The 16,998-nt window shown below is 42.1% G+C and overlaps 1 protein-coding gene across 19 annotated transcripts in view; it reads left to right on the forward strand.

Moving 5' to 3' along the window:
• KLHL29 (kelch like family member 29) overlaps nt 1–16,998 on the forward strand; it is a 917,635-nt gene that overhangs the window by 810,473 nt on the left and 90,164 nt on the right. For 18 of the 19 annotated variants that reach the window (XM_056564303.1, XM_056564304.1, XM_056564305.1 and 15 more), the window contains 3 exons: nt 8,586–8,784; nt 9,482–9,664; nt 13,118–13,298. In XM_056564303.1, the coding sequence (XP_056420278.1) occupies nt 8,586–8,784; nt 9,482–9,664; nt 13,118–13,298 (563 nt within the window). Of the gene's footprint in view, nt 1–8,585; nt 8,785–9,481; nt 9,665–13,117; nt 13,303–16,998 lie in introns of those variants that run through there. The other variant, XM_056564322.1, reaches the window with a different exon arrangement.

The following is a 16,998-nucleotide window of genomic DNA, read 5'->3' on the forward strand; positions in this document are numbered from 1 at the left end:
TCTGTAGTTAGGCCTCCTTGATGCACCCACACAGTATGGCCTATCTTTGTTCTACCACTATACTTAGGTCCTCTCTTTGTCCTCTTACACTCTGTAGTCGGGCTCCCTCCTTGTGTTGCTTTCTGTAGGTTAACCCCATCTTTGTGCCCCTATTGGCAATTAGGCCCCCTCTTTGTGGCCCCATCTGTGGTTGGGCCCCCGGTCTGTGTCCCCACATTCTGTGGTTGGGCCCCCTCTCTGTGTCCCCACATTCTGTGGTTGGGCCCCCTCTCTGTGTCCCCACATTCTGTGGTTGGGCCCCCTCTCTGTGTCCCCACATTCTGTGATTGGGCCCCCCCTCTGTGTCCCCACATTCTGTGGTAAGGCCCCCTCTCTGTGTCCCCACATTCTGTGGTTGGGCCCCCTCTCTGTGTCCCCACATTCTGTGGTAAGGCCCCCTTTCTGTGTCCCCACATTCTGTGGTAAGGCCCCCTCTCTGTGTCCCCACATTCTGTAGTTGGGCCCCCTCTCTGTGTCCCCACATTCTGTGGTTGAGCCCCCTCTCTGTGTCCCCACATTCTGTGGTAAGGCCCCCTCTCTGTGTCCCCACATTCTGTGATTGGGCCCCCTCTCTGTGTCCCCACATTCTGTGGTTGGGCCCCCTCTCTGTGTCCCCACATTCTGTGGTTGAGCCCCCTCTCTGTGTCCCCACATTCTGTGGTAAGGCCCCCTCTCTGTGTCCCCACATTCTGTGGTTGGGCCCCCTCTCTGTGTCCCCACATTCTGTGGTTGAGCCCCCTCTCTGTGTCCCCACATTCTGTGGTAAGGCCCCCTCTCTGTGTCCCCACATTCTGTGATTGGGCCCCCTCTCTGTGTCCCCACATTCTGTGGTTGGGCCCCCTCTCTGTGTCCCCACATTCTGTGGTTGGGCCCCCTCTCTGTGTCCACACATTCTGTGGTTGGGCCCCCTCTCTGTGTCCACACATTCTGTGGTTGGGCCCCCTCTCTGTGTCCACACATTCTGTGGCTGGGCCCCCTCTCTGTGTCCCCACATTCTGTGGTTGGGCCCCCTCTCTGTGTCCCCACATTCTGTGGTTGGGCCCCCTCTCTGTGTCCCCACATTCTGTGGTTGGGCCCCCTCTCTGTGTCCACACATTCTGTGGCTGGGCCCCCTCTCTGTGTCCCCACATTCTGTGGTTGGGCCCCCTCTCTGTGTCCACACATTCTGTGGCTGGGCCCCCTCTCTGTGTCCCCACATTCTGTGGTTTGCCCCTATCTTTATGCCTACAGTCTACAAAAAGATATGATGGAATAGGGAGCCAATGGCTCTTTGTTTCCACAGTTCTCAATTGTACTTGTGTCTAGACAATGTGGAAACAGTTGTTCGCGTTGCTCTCTAGGAAATCAAGTGTATGTACCCTGAATCCTCAGGTGGGCCCTTATTTCTGCCACTGGAACCCTCTTTCTGCTGCCGAGCCAAGAGGTGGCCAGCGGCTTGATCGGTCCCAGTGGGCCAGTCTAATGCTGGGCATCAGAGACCAGGTGTGACCGGTAATAGCTGTCATTGGCAGTGGCCTGTATTTGGGGTATAAATAGGGGGGGAAATGGGTATGTTATAAGTGGCAAGGCAGTATGCCAGTCCCTGGGTATTTAGAAACAGATCTCAAGTAGTTAACTGAATCTTTGCTTTAGGTAAAGGAAAGCAGTAGACTTGCTGCTCTGCAAAAAAAAAAACTATCACGCTTGTTGCTATATTCAAGATGATGGCCATTTTGCAACTTTTTTTTTTGCCAGCAGCGTGTTGCATTAAAAGGTCAGCTTGACATGCAGATATAGCTTCTCTTTTAAGAAATACTTAAACAGCATGACAACTTTTGCCCTGAAGGTGTTTAAATGTGTGGAAGGAAAATGATCACATTTGCAGCGTATGGTGTGAATTTCTCATCAAGAACAAGCTGCTCTTTTCAATTTAGGATGGATATTCAGAGCTTCTTTGAGTAACTCTTTCCTTCCCAGTAATGTTTTATGTACAAATTACATGAATTTTCTTAAAGGGGTACTCCGGTGGAAAACTTTTTTTTTTTTTTTATCAACTGGTGCCAAAAAGTTAAACAGATTTGTAAATTACTTCTATTAAAAATCTTAATCCTTCCAGTACTTTTTAGCAGCTGAATACTACAGAGGAAAATATTTTCTTTTTGGAACACAGAGCTCTCTGCTGACATCATGACCACAGTGCTCTCTGCTGACATCTCTGTCCATTTTAAAAACTGTACAGAGTAGGAGAAAATCCCCATAGAAAACATATGCTGCTCTGGACAGTTCCTAAAATGGACAGAGATGTCAGCAGAGAGGACTGTGCTCGTAATGTCAGCAGAGAGCTCTGTGTTCCAAAAAGAAAATAATTTCCTCTGTAGTATTCAGCAGTTAATAAGTACTGGAAGGATTAAGATTTTTTTATAGAAGTAATTTACAAATCTGTTTAACTTCCTGGTACCAGTTGATTAAAAAAAAAAAAAGTTTTCCACCGGCGTACCCCTTTAAGTGATCTATATTGTAGAAGATCAAAACTCAGCAGAAAAAAAGTCAAATTCTGTATGTATATATATATATAGATTTTCTGTGATTTACTCATACATTTTCTGCCCTGTTTTTAACATTTTTCTCCTGTTTACATGAAAAAATAAATTTATTGCCCAAACCCCCCCCCCCCCCCCTTCCTTATTTTTGCAAAATTGACCTAAAGGAGATTGGTGCTAAAACTTTGTGAGTGTTCTTAGCTAGATCAGTGGTAGAGATTATAATGTCACGAAGATGGGGATTAAAATCTTGGAAGGTATGCTCCAGAGCTGTATTCATATTTCTTTGAGTCAGCACACATTTAACAATTTAATTGAGCTTATATAAGGCTAAGGGCTGTGTGCCCTTATGGTCCCCATACAGAGGTGTCTGGCATCAGCATAAAGGGGTACTCCGCCCCTAGACATCTTATCCCCTATCTAAAGGATAGGGGATAAGATGTCTGATCGCAGGGGTCGCGCTGCTGGGGACCTCCGCGATCTCTCCTGCAGCACCCCTGTTTATTAGCTGCACGGAGCGATACAGGAGCCGGTGTATCGTGATGTCATGGCTTCGCCCCCTCGTGACATCCCGCCCCCTCAATGCAAGCCTAAGCTTGCATTGAGGGGGTGGGGCTTGACATCACGAGGGGGCGGGGCTGTGACGTCACAATACCCCGGCCCCTGAATCGCCCGTCATCAGCCACCATCAGCGATCTTCGCTCCGTGCAGATCATGAATGGTGGTGCTGCAGGAGAGATCGCGGGGGACCCCAGCGGCAGGGCCCCCGCGATCAGACATCTTATGTCCTATCCTTTAGATATGGGATAAGATGTCTACGGGCAGAGTACCTCCTTTAATTCTCCTCTCTACATTGACTACACATGAAAATTTGGTCCTTCCTACCATTCATATGTTTGAAGAGATTGGGAGAGATAGCTCATGGCCAATTTAACATTCAGCAACACAGCTATTAAAGGTGTAATTGTCGGTTGTGAAAACACAAAGTGCCGCCATATTGCTTTTGACTTTTGACTTATTAATCAATGACTGTAGGTTGCAGTTACTTTTTATAGACAATGGCAGATGATATTTATGTAGCCAACTCTCCTTTCATCCTTTCTAAAGATAGAACGTTGTTACCGGAGAAATTAGATAAAGAGAAATGTTCTAAAACCGCAGCGGTAATATTTAACTCCTTCAGTGGTGTATATATCTATTTTTTTTCCATTATTATATCTTACAGGATTTGTGCAGATAACCTAAATATTAGGGAATATAAGAGAACTGGCACTTTTGTATAACTTACAGCAAGGTGGATAGAATAACTAAAGTAGCGGGATTATCTGATTTCTTAAATTCGCTTTAAAAGCAGGGAGTCCTAAATTATGCCATGTGATTCCCTTCAGCCAATTAGCAGGACCTAGACAGATAACATGGCTTTTACAGGCTCATATACTTAGTGTCATGAATAGTCCATTATTGCTCATTGATTGGTTCCTTGAGGGCCATTTACTTGACACCACTAAATTACATATCTGGGGCACATCCCTGTCCCCCTTCTAACTTCTCAATTAAAAGGGCTTACAAAACATTTTTGAATACCCTAGGGAAATATGAGATAGTATAGGGGAGTCTCCCATAAGGGACCCTCATCTGTTAGCCAGAAAAAAAGAGTTCAAAGAGCCGCATCTCTATCTCTGTGCATGCATTACACATAGGGAACTGTGTAATACTTAGTTACCCCTGTGGTGGCACTGTAGAAAAAAATGAAAGCATAACTGGTAGGAAGTGTAGTGCTTAAAGGGGTACTTTGGTGGAAAACTTTTTTTTTTTTAAATCAACTGGTACCAGAAAGTGAAACAGATTTGTAAATGACTTCTATTAAAAAATCTTTACCCTTCCGGTACTTTTTAGCACCTGTATGCTACAGAGAAAATTCTATACTTTTTTAATTTCTTTTTTGTCTTGTCGTCAGTGCTCTCTGCTGATACCTGCTGCCCGTATCAGGAACTGTCCAGAGCAGCATAGGTTTGCAATGGGGATTTTCTCCTGCTCTGGCCAGTCCCTGATACGGGCAGCAGTTATCAGCAGAGAGTCACTGTGGACAAGACAAAAAAAAGAAATTCAAAAAGTATAGAATTTTCACTGTAGCATACAGCTGCTAAAAAGTACTGGAAGGGTAAAGATTTTTTTTCAAATAGAAGTAATTTACAAATCTGTTTAACTTTCTGGCACCAGTTGATTAAAAAAAAAAAAAAGTTTTCCACCGAAGTACCCCTTTAATACCAGGATGCAACGCGTTTCGCTGCGCATGCGCAGCGAAATGCGTTGCATCCTGGTATTAAAGTCTGTTTTTATCCTCCTCGCTGTGTCCTGGTCAGTCAGCGCCGTCTGAGCCGGTTACCTCCATTGAAGCCAACTTCTGTACTTTCATCTGTTATTAATAAGGGAGTTTTTGGACTGTAAGATGAAAATTACCTGAGAGTAGTAGTTCCTTGGGAATGTAGATGTTCATGTCACGTGGCAGGGTGGTAGAGCTAACCTGAGGGTCCCCAGTGATCACAACAAAAGTTTTGTCAAATGAGGTACAGGAATAAACAATCCAGAAACTTATGAGGAGACAACGTAGAACTTTGATGAATGTTCTGTTCCAATTCAAGTAATTTACACTCTCTTTCTAGACTCGTTTGTTACAAGTTTTAAGGAGATGAGGGAACATTTGGTCACCGTAGAAGAACAAACGATGATCCGGCACTAGATTTAAGACTTGCAGCTTTATTTTCTCCGTATCAAAATGAACAAACATCACACAGTAAAACCGACTCCCTCCACAGTCATACGCGTTTCAAGCGCATGCGCGCTCTTCCTCAGTGACGTCTTCCTCAGTGACGTTGTTCAACGTCCCTTTAAAAGTTACTTAAATAGCAAATACACTGACTGGAAAGTCTCTGTTGTACTTTTAATGTCAATCGGGAAAGGAAATACCTGTAAGGAATGGAAAGTGCCTACACTTCGAGCTGCTCATAACTATTCATTAGGAGACTAAGCCTCCTTTTCCATCTCCATATCACCCATACCCAGCTCAAGACCCAGTGCTATAGAAAACCGAGTAGGTATTTACACACTGAATTGCAAATGACAGTAATTTAGGAAAATGATTTATTATGCACAGTGCTGCACTGTAATCATTTTTCATCTAACACATTACAGTTATGCTTTAACACTTATTGCCTGATCCCAACAAAGTTGACAATTGATCCCAACAACAAGAAATCCTTTGATGATCTGATTGTCTGGCAAAAAGGGATTGTCCAAAGTGTGCAACCCCAAATTTAGAATGTTTTCTGTAACCCGTGTTGTAGGTTGCATCAGGCATAGCAAATCACAGATAGTAAGCATTTGGAAAGAGTTCTCTTTAAAGGGGTACTCCGGCGCTAAGACATCTTATCCCCTATCCAAAGGATAGGGGATAAGATGCCTGACCGCGGGGGACCTCCGTGATCTTTAACGCCGCGCCCCGTTAGAATCAGCCCCCGGAGCGTGCTCGCTCCGGGTCTGATTACTAGCGATCACCGGGACGTAGCATAGTGACATCACAGCTCCGCCCCCCGTGTGATGTCACGCTCCGCCCCCTTAATGCAAGCCTATGGAGGGGGCGTGACAGCTGTCACGCCCCCTCCATAGGCTTGCATTGAGGGGGCGGAGCCGTGACGTCACTATGCTCCGTCCCTGTGATCGCTGGTAATCAGACCCGGAGCGAGCACGCTCCGGGGGCTGATTCTAACGAGGTGCGGTGTGGAAGATCACGGGGGTCCCCAGCGGCGGGACATCCCGCGGTCAGGCATCTTATCCCTTTGGATAGGGGATAAGATGTCTTAGCACCAGAGTACCCCTTTAAGAGCAGCTCATCAATATGCCTTGTTCAGATAATGTATAGCATATCCCTATAGTCTGTTCTCTTCATTTTGTTCATCAGAAGTGTACTATTTGATGGTTTGCTGTACAGCTTTGCATTCACCGCACAGCTCTTTACAATGTCTTTGTGACTGGCTGATTTTTTTTTTTTTTACCACTTTTCACAATGTAGTGAAATAGACAGCCTCCCGAATCCAAAGGTTATCTGTGTCTCTTTATTACAAAATAAGCCTTCGAGATTGCCATATGCTCCCGTGGGTTATGGAAGTGTATTCTGAATAGAGAGAATATTCTCCTTTTCAAGAAATGCGTCCTTGTTATAATGGTTCTGCCTGGGAAATTAGATTAATTTGCATCTTGTTGTAGCTATTATTGTTCAATTGGATACTAAGGGGATTGTGCGGAATAATAAACTAGAGCAGAAAATATATCATAAAGAAAACTTATTGCAAAAGTTTGATACGGCTGTTTATCTGTGGGAATCCGGCTTGTTCATTAGTTGGATCGACTTATATAATTTTCTAGAGAAAATTATGCAAACTAATAGGTGGTGCAAACAGCATTAAAGGGGTTATCCAGGAAAAAAACTTTTTTATATATATCAACTGGCTCCAGAAAGTTAAACAGATTTGTAAATTACTTTTATTAAAAAATCTTAATCATTTCAGTAATTATGAGCTGCTGAAGTTGAGTTGTTCTTTTCTGCTTAAGTGCTCTCTGATGACTCGTGTCTCGGGAACCGCCCAGTTTAGAAGCAAATCCCCATAGCAAACCTCTTCTACTCTGTGCAGTTCCCGAGACAAGCAGAGATGTCAGCAGAGAGCACTGTTGCCAGACAGAAAAGAACAACTCAACTTCAGCAGCTGATAATTATTGAAATGATTAAGATTTTTTAATAGAAGTAATTTACAAATCTACCAAATTCTAAGATAGAAATGTAGGGAGAGCACGCATGGAGAACTACATCACCTATGACGTATGCATCAGGGTCCTCGGCAACCTCCGATGAAAGTCAGATATGAAGTATCCAATAGATAAACAAAAAGAAATGTAGGTGCACTCACCGCAAAGATGAGACTGTCACGTCTGGGTGTCGGGTGGCCGGGTCACAGCATAGGTGCTGGTATCTTGTGGCGCTTAGAGGCTATGCCGGCAGTTTCGCAAAAGAAGCACGCACTTATGTGCGAAACTGCCGGCGTAGCCTCTGAGCTCCACAAGATATCTATTGCGTGACCCGGCCACCCGACGCCCAGACGTGACAGTCTCAACTTTGCGGTGAGTGCACCTACATTTCTTTTTGTTGTTCTAATTTACAAATCCGTACGGATTTGAGTCAGAATTTAAATATGATCAGCCCACTGGTCTTGGACTAGCCCACATTGAAAAAATTGACTGACCTGGTTTGGGTCATGTGATCACATGGTCCAAAAGGGACTGAACTTGGCTCTTAGCACTCCCACTGTTTTCTGCTTGTAATTGAAGCGGAAATTTAAGGTGGATTTGGTGGCGTCCTTTCCGTGCGGACTAGCGGCGAATTACTTGCGGAAATGACAAAATTACGCATGAAACTGAAAAACGCCTTTGGAGGCGGAAAATAGTCGCGGAAAATTTTGCAGGCAGACAGTCAGAAATTCCGTAGTCTGAACCTAGCCTTACTAGTAAGTAATGAAGAATATGACTTGGTCTCAATTTTTTCGATGAAAACTTTGGTTTATATTATTATCAAGTGATTTTTAAACTCTGTAGAATATAGAGATATTTTTTTTATTTTCATTGAAGTACAATTTTACATTTTAATTTACATGTAGTCCACCTTTCACCATCAAAATGTCTTTTTCTTTCGATCAAGATCACAGCCAACACAATCCAGTTGATATCGTCTTGTGGTTTTTCATTGAGCCTTTTGTCAAATGTGAATGTATTTGTACTTGTAATGTGAATGACATGAGATGCCATCCTCTTTGAATACTTGTTAGTAAACCTGCTGTGCAGTTCCTACATCCCAAGACCATTCAATTCCAAGTCCTTTGTACCGTAACATATTCTTTGTTGCAGGACGAAAAGAGGCAAGAGCTGCTATCTCAGATAAAGTTTGGCACTGAACATGTTTTGTGGAATTTTCTTTTGCAGCATTCTGCTGAATTGTTGGCCGTGGTCCGCCTTCCCTTCATACACCCAAGCTATCTTCTCAACATTGTGGACAATGAGGAGCTGATTAAGTCATCAGAGGCTTGTCGGGATTTAGTCAATGAGGCGAAGAGATATCACATGCTTCCTCACGCCCGGCAAGAAATGCAAACTCCACGTACAAGACCAAGGCTATCTGCAGGTAATGCAAATGGTGGAAAAAAATGACTATTCTTCATTGGCCATGTTAGGTGGCAAAGACATTAGTCTAGTGAACTGTAGAGTAGTTCTTTTATCCAGGCATAGGCATGACGTGAGTTATATAATCTGTGGTCAACCCAGGAAAAAAAACACTAGCTGTTAGATAGAGTGAGTTCTAGGTAGGATTCAAGATGAAATTTTGTTTAGGGGAACATCAACACTTGGGAACGGTTCAGCTGGTTCAGGGAAAGGGTGAAGAACAGGCATGACTGTAATTGTATACATAGACCTATACATATATTGCTTCATGTGTATAGAGTTAGATGTTGATTGCTCTTGGGTTCTTTTTAGGACAGTGATTTAACTAGGGGGTTGAAGTTTTTTTATTCTTTTTGGACAACCCATAGATCTTAGCTTTTTCCATTTTACCTAATATTTCATTAAAATGTCACTTACTTTTATGTGGTTTAAAGTTGTCCATATTTATCTGGTAGAAGGAACTTGAGCATTGAACAACCATTGAACGATGTATTGTCTGATATTCACCTTTTATTCTGTTTTGGCCATTTGATCACACCTATTATTACCAGGTTATTGATTGGGTACAACTGCTCTTTAAATATCTATGACAGTAAAGTGCTGATAGGTTTGTTATACACATAGATTATCTGCAGCTTGATATACTCTTCTCTTTCCAGGTGTGGCTGAAGTGATCGTCTTAGTTGGGGGTCGGCAAATGATAGGAATGAACCAGAGGACACTGACAGCTGTCACTTGTTTAAACCCGCAAATCAATAAATGGTATCCACTGGCGAGCCTACCCTTCTATGATCGGGAGTTTTTCAGTGTTGTGAGCGCAGGAGACAATATCTATCTATCAGGTAAGAAATATATTAACAGAATATTATTCTATACCATAACATTTCAGACAATTTACACCAGAGTACAATATGCATCACCTTGGTCATAGGAAATTTATAGTTTTACGTTTCCAAAAATATCTCTTTAATAGATATGGTCCAAATGGTCCAAACTATTTGGCCAATGGTTGAGCGAAGCTCCTCAGTGTTTCATTGTAGCAATATAGCATTAATTGCTTTATCTTTATCTATGTGCAAGCAGTGTGCTGCTGTAGTCTCCTGTTTGTGTATATTTAGCCTAGCAGCGTGCACCTGTATGCCAGGCCCATGCAATAGTTTGGTATCAGTATGTGCTGGCCAACTTATCCTTTTTTGTTTAATAAAATCCAGTGACCTTGTTATTTTGTTACCAAAAATAAATAAGTTACTAGATGATGCTAACATCTTTGGTCATGGTCTAGGATCTCATAGACGCATCGTATTGTTCGCAGATTCTTAATTCTACTGTTCATGGGCAAGGTACAGCCTAAATCTATCTAAAGCCTAAAAAATTAAGGTGTGACTGTGGTAAACCCTAATTTCTTACTAAGGCAGGTTCAGAAAGCTTAGATAGCGGCAGATGTTTTCTAGTTAGCGAATGGTAATTTTATGTGGATATGCCGCTTGGTCAAGAAAATCCATTTATTTGTTCTATAACACAGAAGAACCACTATTTAAAAAACAAACAAACAAAAAAACATCATTAGTCATCTCTAGTTACCATTCTCTGGTATTTAGATCTGCCAAGAAAATCTCCTTCTTCAGCTTAGAGGACTTTCTTCTCTGGCCAATGCCTTACTCTAAATAAGGGAACACAGAGGATCAGTTGATTGCTATGGGTCTGGAAGCTAAATCCCGGCGATCAATCATTATCTAGGAGTGATTATACATTTGTCCTGCAGCGGCCCCTTTTGTGCCCGTTTAAATGAAGAAAATGTCACATGATCTGCAATGTTTCGTATTCTCGGCACAGGAAGTGCTGGGGGAGCGAAATGTTACAGCGGCGGTGCAGACTTAAAGAGGACGTCATGGTAATAAGAAGTCATTGTTTGAATTAAATATACTTTTTTTAAACTGAGTAACCCCTTTAAAGGCTACCCGCCATTAGTTTCAAGCTTCACAAACTATGGCAGCATGAAACATAAAATCTCCTTATTACAACTGTGATTTCCCTGAGTCACTAAATTCTAATATGAAGAAATCTATTAATCTCAGGGGGCTGGCTGGCACCACCCCAGGGATTTAAAGTCGTCTATATCCCTAGTTTTAAAACAATGATTCACTGTAATGTTTTCGAGCTACAGTTGTCCCTGTTTTACACTGCATGTTCTCTAGGTAGCATGAAGCTAATGACAGGTTCTCTTTGAACATAATGCAGAAGCAATTGTTAGCGTGAAAGCTACTTTGATCTGATAGAAAGGTACCTAGAGGCTAAGCAGACTGCAGGTAAGTTAGCGTCCACCTACAGTTTCCTACAAGGTATTTTTCCTTGAACCTGTGTTTTATTCCTCGACTGAATGCAGAACTAGGTAAATCAAGTTGGGCAAGTCACACTTAAAATGCAATATCTCATTCTGGGCCGTCTCCATGTCTTGCAACCTCCCAAGGAGCTCCATGAGTACAGACAGTAAAATCTTATGCATTCTGTAGTATTTATGTTATGGGTTTAGCAATCCTCAGCACATAGGGGGTCTGCTCATGAAAAGCTTTATGTTTATATGCTCGATAAAAGTCTTATTATGTTATTGTATTCATCAGAGTGTCTGCACTTCTTCATTGCTAGCTTGTCTTGTGTGAGATGAGCCCTTGATGAACAAGCTTTTAAGTCTTTATGTTTTCATGTAGGTCAGTAGGGACCACAGTGCAGATGGTATTAAACTGATCCTAGTTTTAAGTCTGTATTTAAGCAAAGGATAAAGTCATTACATTGCATTATTTATCCTTCCATACACATTCCCCTGCCTATTGGTCATCTGACTGGTGTATAGCCCAGCCAAGCAAGAAAATACACTTTGAGGAGGATAAGGATGACTTGTTTGGGCCGCGTGTGTGTTTTTTGTGTGTATTTGTCTGCAGGCTAATTAAATTCTATTGCTCCAGCTTCTTAATGAGGATCTGCCCAAACCAATTCTCTGCATTAGAAGCGGCTCAGACAGCGAGGAAGCATTTGTAGAATAAGAAATGCTAATCAGCTCCACGGGATCCAACACGAGCTGGAGAAAGCTTTAGGCAGGCTTATTCTCAGCGGTATCGAGTCGGAGGCATCCATGACTTGCTCCAGGCAGGCTGCACTCAGGGATCTCGCTTCACTTTCCGTATAAGTACATTTTCCTAAGTACTCAGTTCTTACATCAGTTTGTTGCTGATTAACCCTTTTGCTGATTCTTTTTTGTTCGATGGAAATGGCATGTTGTACTGTCCCATTGTTTTATGGAAGGCCTACAAGTTTGTAGCAAAGTGTTCGAATCGGTCCTGGCAAGCTTGTGACTCTCCAGGCTCACGTGTAGGTGTCAAGATGACCGCTATGTCATAACTATGCAGGTCCTGTGCCACAAATGCCAGTCACTAGCCTACCTCCTTCTCTTTATTGGACAAACCGCTCCAGCCTGTCAGTCAACAAACACTCCCTTAGCGAACCAGCCCACATTGACCTACCAATCACCAGTGCTTCACCAACTGGCAGTCTCCAGGCTTACATACGCTTTATCATTCTTTATTTCAACCAACTTTTGTCATACCCTAAAAGCACGGAGCCATCATCATGGGCTCTCTATTAGCTGCTAGTGCAGGAGAAGGGCTCTGATCCTTTCTTCTTCAAGGAGGATAGAGAAAGATCAAGTCATCACACAGAGATTTACCAACATGTCAGAAAACCCCTGTATGCCATAGTGAGTGCTTCTCTCAACAGAGCAGGTTATCTCTCCAAGAAAGGGCCGATTTCTACCTAGTTAGCAGAAGGAGCACTTAATACACTTCCCTATTAGGCCGATTCTCAGCCCATCTTCAAAATTGTCCAAACAGTCCAGTACAATGATACAGTTACTTTTCTCATCACATTGGATATACATAATAATCTTCTATATAAAAAACAGATAACACAAGTTATAGTTATGCATTTCATCATAGATTGAAGATCCTGGGTCGCTGGTGCCAACGCTTAAATACATCCACTTTCTGTCTTCCAATATGTTCTATATGTTCAGTGTCGATGCCCTGGTGCGTTTTTTTGCTCAATATGAAGCCTGACCTCAAACACTTTCCTTAAATTCAACCCTTGGTTTGGGCTGTACATAGAAATGCTGTATGTGGCCTCAATAGTGCTCATCGATTATAAATAGCCTCCAGTAAAATTAACATCATCAACAGCTTCTATTGTTATATAAAAGATGAAAATGCCTGACCCTACTCAATAACCTCCTTTTTTGTTTCTTTTAGGGGGCATGGAATCTGGGGTCACACTTGGAGATGTGTGGTGCTATATGTCTTTACTCGATAACTGGAATTTGGTCTCCAGGATGATCGTTCCAAGGTGTCGGCATAATAGCCTGGTATATGACGGAAAAATTTATACAATTGGTGGCCTTGGTGTAGCTGGCAATGTTGACCATGTTGAAAGGTAAGAGACTTTCTTGAATAAATGTTTTCACTATTTGAAATGTTATTAAATGTTAGTCAATTTACTGAAGACTAGTGACCATACAAAAAAGATTGAATTTATAGAGACAAGATGTATAATAAATAGAGATATAAGAATCATGGAGAAAGGACTTTGTAGTCGACATAGGCATACTCTTGTCTATCACAAGGACTTTTTAGGGTGCAGAGCCCTTATAAAATATCACTCTAGATCAGTGTTTCCTCAGCGCGGTCCTCAAGTACCCCCAACGGGTCATGTTTTTAGGATTTCCTTAGTTTTTCAGGTAATATAATTATCGTCATTGCATTAGGCATCACCACAATTATATCACCTATAAAAGACTAAGCAAATCCTGAAAACATGTATGCCTGAATACCTGTTGGGGGTAGTTGAGGATCATGCTTGGGAAACACTGCTTTAGATGGTCTACAGCAGGCAAAACGTTTCTTGTTCAAAACAATTCGGATCACTGGATAGGTAAGACACACACATGGGACACACATGGGATTGTGTTTATCCAAAGCTTTTATCCATCACTTCTCATATGCTTAATATGCAAGCTTTTCAACACAGATATACAAAAGATACTCACCCATAGATTAGGCATCTTACCAGCTTCCTATTCTTGGGCAGCTACACCTAGACTTTGAGTCCTGAATTATGTTTGGGCAACAGATTAGGCAGACACTTAAGTACAAGTGGGTTACTCCAAGCTTTGGCCAGGGGTGGCCCTTATCTTTTGCCTCCTTTTTGATCAGGCTTAAAAACCACAGTTTTTGCTGAAATAGAATGACAGACAGATCTTTGATGGTCAAGATCTTAGCTTGACCTGACTCTTGGTTAGTAGAGTTGATCTTGAGTAAATGATAGCAACTAATAACCTAGTATGAGAAGGGGTATCAAAAGTTGACTACCACTGCAAGAAAGTCATTATAAATGGTGCCAGTGTTCTACCAACATAGTGGGCCACAGTGAAATATTCTCACAAACTCTACATTTATATATATATATATATATATATATATATATATATATATATTTCTTTCTAGTTAAAAATTCTATAAAATTGTAGTCAATTTACTGAAGACTAGTGACCATACATACAAAAAACAACCCAAAGACTGAAGGTATCACTCACCCAATGTTGGTGTAAACAATGTTTGGCTTAATTTTTGGGTTAATGTGTACAGATGGGATGGAGATCCCGTTCGGGCAGAGGGAGCTGGGCACTTTAGGTTCATTCAGCATGCAGGGAGTTGTAGTTTTTGCAACATTTGGAGATCCGCAGTTTGGAGACCACCGCTCTAGATGGTCTTGAGCAGATCTTTGTTTGAAGTGACTCTTGGGTAGTAGAGTTGATCTTGAGTCACCTATAGCCACTTGTACCCTAGTATGAGAAGTGGTTATCAAAAGTAGACAATCCCTGCAAGAAAGTCACTATATTTGTATCAGTCATAGAAGGCCACAGTGAAAGATTTTCACAAACTCTACCCTTGTCTTATGGGACATTCGCGTTTGCTGGGATTGGAGAGTATTTCTTCTACTAGAGTGCAGCAGATTTATATGCACTTAATGTGTGTTTGTTAAAAATGACTTCTCAGTGACAGATTTAGTATATCCATAAATATCTCGCCCACCACAGTATATCCGGCAAATATAGATGTTCCATCTGGGCCGTAATGAACATTTTCATTCGTTAATATCAAAACTTTAGGATACTGTGTAGATTCGTTCTTCTGATCGCCCGCTGGGTCCGCAAGGCCCCAGTACGCGGCTGCAAAGGAGTTAAAGTCTGTCCAATTAGGGTTTTTTTTTACATAATATCCCACCGAGCCCTGGTTTCTATATCTTTTGCATTACTCAACAGGGACCCTGTAAACCTTTCTGATGGGATTTGCAAGGCTTGAAGTTATAATTAATCTACAGTTATCTGTGTGGTGATTTATGAGCAGAGACAGCGCAGGAAAAAAACAGACTAATATTATACGTCCCATCTGGTTTATTCTTTGAGATCAAATATTTTTACAGAGAAAAAAAGGGGGGGTTAATTGGATTTTCTAATCTGACTTTTTGATGTGCCCATTGCCATAAAATTGACATTCTGAACAAAAATTATGCCACAAAGCAATTACTGGAGGAAATTCACACACAGAGGCTCGTACGCCCGGCCTGCCTGTTAAGTGATGGCAAAGAAGAGGCTCAAACTTCTAATATCAGGGAGCAAAGGAACAACCCTACTGAGGTGCATAGGATATTAAAGAGCCAGTGACAGAGATGAGGCCTTGTTAAAGTGATACGCTTTAATTAAAGGGGTTCTCCGGCCCTAAGACTTCTAAACCCCACTTCTGGGAGTTGCACGCAGAGCTACAGCCTTGGAGTCTGCCAGGTCACGACTACGGGGCCGGAGTATCGTGACGACACGACTCTGCCCCTGTGTGACGTCACGCCCTGCCCCGCAATGCAAGTCTATGGGAGGGGTCATGACCCGGCAGACTCTGAGGCTGCAGCGCTGCGTGCAGCTCCCAGAGGTGGGTGCTGCATGCGAGAAAGCGGGGGTCCACAGTGGCGGGACCCCCCGCGATCAGACATTTTATCCCCTATTCTTTGGATAGGGGATAAGATGTCTTAGGGCCAGAGTACCCCTTTAATCTTAATTAGAAATATCCTGATGACTTTTTATGCTAATCCTGTGAGGAATTTATCTTTTGTAACATGACAGAACATAAATCAATATTAGAGGGTCGCTTTCTTGTTAAACAATTTTTGGTGGTATTTTTTTGACCAAACATCAAATGGCAAAATGATGGATTAGTTCCTTTGACCACCATTTAAAGATATTTTTCCATGAAGGACCCTCTCTACATACTGGCAGGATAAGTTATAAATGTCTAATCAATGGCACCCAACCAATTATGAGAAGAAAGCTCCCCTGTGCTCCCTGGATGAATGAAGTGGTGGTCGGACATGATTGCCACTTCATACAACGTAAGCCCGTATAGTTAGGCAAAGCAGCAGTGCGCATGTCTGACTACCACTCCATTTAGCCACTGGGGGCACTGGACTCCCATTCCTGTGATCAGTGGATATCTCAGTGGTTAGACCAGTATAATTTATACTCTTATCACTTGTCCACTTCGTGAAAAAAACAACATTAGGCTGATCAGAGGGTCCCACTGAAAAGTGAACGTGGTAATCCCCCGAAGAGGGGATCTGGCAGCAAGTGTTTAATTCTCCTGCAGCTCCACCACTGGACAAATTAAGTATTGCATGCGCAATGCAGCTAGAAGAAAGATCTATAACTCTGAAACTACTGCTTACTGCTACTACTGATTACTGTCAATGACCCCTCTTTTTAAAGCTGTTCAACTGCACTATAACCTAGTATATTGAGTTAAATGCGGGTAAACAGCTGTCACTTTCTCATCAAGGGAACTAAAAATATAATAAAAAAATATTTTTGAAAATATTACAAAAACATCCTCCATAATAAAAACTTCAAGTCACCCCCCTTTCCATTTTTTTTATTTAAAAGTTCTAAACTTCAATAATGTAAATTATGATGTAAGTCAACAGGAAAGAAATTCTGCTGCTGTAGCATTCATTAAAGGGGTACTCCACTGGAAAACATTTTTTTAAATTGCTTCTATTAAAAAATCTTAATCCTTCCAATACTTATCAG

The sequence above is a fragment of the Hyla sarda genome, chromosome 3 (assembly GCF_029499605.1).
Source record: "Hyla sarda isolate aHylSar1 chromosome 3, aHylSar1.hap1, whole genome shotgun sequence".
NCBI lineage: Eukaryota > Metazoa > Chordata > Amphibia > Anura > Hylidae > Hyla > Hyla sarda.